General features: G+C 41.4%; 1 protein-coding gene across 1 annotated transcript; it reads left to right on the top strand.

Moving 5' to 3' along the window:
• The first annotated feature begins 1,721 nt into the window (after positions 1-1,721).
• On the top strand, positions 1,722-2,261 carry LOC149259962 (uncharacterized). The gene has a single exon (XM_089455950.1). It carries the CDS (start codon positions 1,722-1,724, stop codon positions 2,259-2,261), a length of 540 nt encoding a protein of 179 aa, XP_089312076.1.
• Positions 2,262-2,740: the final 479 nt, after the last annotated feature.

A 2,740-nucleotide genomic window follows, 5' to 3' on the forward strand; every position in this document is an offset into this window, starting at 1 on the left:
GACAGGTTAAACTGGAGATATTTAGAAACCATCCTTCAAGCCTTTGGATTCTGTGACACATGGGTGAAGTGGGTCTTAAGTATGATCTCCACATTGAATTTCTCCATCCTGCTAAATGGAGCTCCATCAGCTACTTTTAATGCTACAAGAGTACTCCGACAAGGGGACCCCCTATCCCCCTTTCTCTTCATAATAGCAACAGAAGGATTAGGTAGATACTTCAAAAAAAAATTAAGAGAAAGGAAAATCCAGGGTCTGAGACTATGGGGAAATCAAATTACAGTCACCCACCAAAAGTTCGTGGATGAAATCATGATATACTGCAAAGCATCCATGAATGAGGTGAGAAGGATAAAGAAAATTTTAGAGGTATTCATGGAAGGCTCAGGTATGGAGGTAAACAATGAAAAATCAAGTACATTCTTCTTTAATATAGTGGAACCCATCAAAAATCATTTAACCAGGATCTTGGGTTATAGGAAAGGGGATCTCCCAACTAAGTACTTAGGAACTATGCTAGATTCCTCATCCCTCAAAATAGGAAACTGGAAAACCATCCTAGAAAATATCATGAAAAGACTGGAAAATTGGTCCTTTCGCACTCTGAACTTGGCGGCAAGGGTTGTTCTACTTAAATCCACCATTCAGGCGATCTCGATATACCCTTTATCAGTGATGGTAGCACCAAAAGGGATATGCAATAAGATGGTAGAGATATACAAAAAATTTCTATGGGGAGGACCTAAGCAACAAAAGAAATGGGCCCTCTATTCATGGGATAGCCTAATCAAACCAGAAGAAAAAGGAGGTCTTGGCCTAAGGGACCCATCGATCCTAAATCAATTTCTAGCCGCCAAATTAAGATGGAGATGGATGCAAGGAGGGAAGGACCTGTGGAAAGAAATCTGGACAACAAAATATAATATGCCATCAACCCCGGAAGAAATACTAAGGAAACGAGAAACACCCCGGGGATCAGATATATGGAACCTGACCATTCAAAGCAGAGAATTAGTTGATGGTCATATTTTTTGGGAAATCAGAGGAGGTCAAAATGCAAGATTTTTGGAGGAAGCATGGCAACAAAGGGAGAAAATGTTGGACCTACAAGGAATGCAGGACATCTACAGAACAAGTATGGATAGAGACCTCATTAGGGTTAAAGATTACTGGATAGAAGAAAGAGGAAACGAAGAATGGAGGGAATGGAAAGCAATAGAAGAATGGAACAGGAATGCAACAGAGGAACAAAAAAAATATTTAGCAAGGAATTAGATTCTAGGAAAATAAAAAATAGAGGAGGCAGGGACATTCTACGATGGGGTAAAGAAACCAAAGGAGTGTTTACCATAAAGGAAGCATATAATGTAAAGATACAGCAAGAGCAGGGGGAGGAAGAGCAGAAGTGGAGGAAGCTATGGAGAAATAAATGGTGGCCGAAGATTAAGATGTTTGTATGGCTGGTAGGAAGGAAACACATTCTAACTTGGGATCGAATACAAAAAAGAGGTTTCTCAGGCCCATCAAGATGCTGCCTTTGTTATCAAGATGAAGAAGACCAGGAACACCTTCTCAATGGATGCAGCATGGCCCAATTCCAATAGGAAAAGACGAGAAACTTATTCTCGACCACAGAACGAAATCCACAGGATATAATTCAAACTCTATGTGACTGGGGAGAAGGAAAGTTCAAAAGCAAGGTAGTAAGAAGAGCTTGGAACATGGCGGCAGGCTTCAACGTGTGGAATCTTTGGAAAGAGAGAAATGGTCGAACCTTCAAAGGGAAAACATCAAATCCGGAAGAAGTTTGGAAAAGAACCCTAAGACAGATCAGAGAATCAATCCTCGCGGAAAATTGGGCAGAAGAAGGTTGGAAGACCTCTGAGGAAGAAGCAGAAATCCTAAAAAGGCTGAACTTGGAACAAGGGATGACCTATCAACAAAAAGAAAAGCAATACCAACCTATCGTGTGTCAAAGTCATGCAGTCTATCGTAAGCCACCTGAAGGGTTTTTCAAGCTTAACTTCGACGGGGCAACAAAGGGGAATCCAGGTCCAGCAGGATTTGGAGGAATCTTTAGAAATAGACAAGGAGAGGTAGAATGGATCTATGCAGAACACGGAGGAACAATGAGTAATAACAAGGCGGAATTTATGGCAGTTTATCAGGGTCTCAAAATTGCTATAAGAAATGGATATAGGAAGATAGAGATCGAAGGTGATTCAGCCCTGGTCATAAGCACCATAAGAAAATTAATATAAGGGCAACAGTGGGAGAAGGTAGTTAAAAGCTGGAGAACAACGATAGTCCAAGAAATCGAGGAAACACTGAAAGGGATCGATTACAAAATCACCTCGCATGTCAGAAGAGAAGGAAATAAGCCCGCGGATTGCTTGGCCAATTGGGGAAGTAAGGAATCATTGGTGAAAGTGGATGACAGTTGGACTAATCAAGCAGCGATGACGAGACGGGACAGCTTAAAACAGCTCATAGACAACGATAACCATGAAACAGCATAATGGTAATCAAAAAATCGTGAAGATCTGGAGAAGGAAAATAAGGCACGTTAATTCGGCAGTGAAGACAGGACAGAAGGACGGCAGCCTCACCTCCCTGAAATCAGCATTTAATGATAATTCAGAACAGCAGGTACACAGCCCAAAACAAAAACTGGAAAACACCGAAGAAAGCATCATTCAAGGCGCAAGGGAAAAAGGAAGTGGAGAGCAAACCCATCATA

This window comes from Pinus tabuliformis, chromosome 6 (genome assembly GCF_031772625.1).
Source record: "Pinus tabuliformis cultivar Carrire ecotype Pingquan chromosome 6, CPIR1, whole genome shotgun sequence".
In the NCBI taxonomy this organism is placed as follows: domain Eukaryota; kingdom Viridiplantae; phylum Streptophyta; class Pinopsida; order Pinales; family Pinaceae; genus Pinus; species Pinus tabuliformis.

Bases quoted from the DNA above. Each gene is read 5' to 3' on its own strand.
- LOC149259962 (XM_089455950.1), top strand. From the start codon at position 1,722: ATGGCGGCAGGCTTCAACGTGTGGAATCTTTGGAAAGAGAGAAATGGT.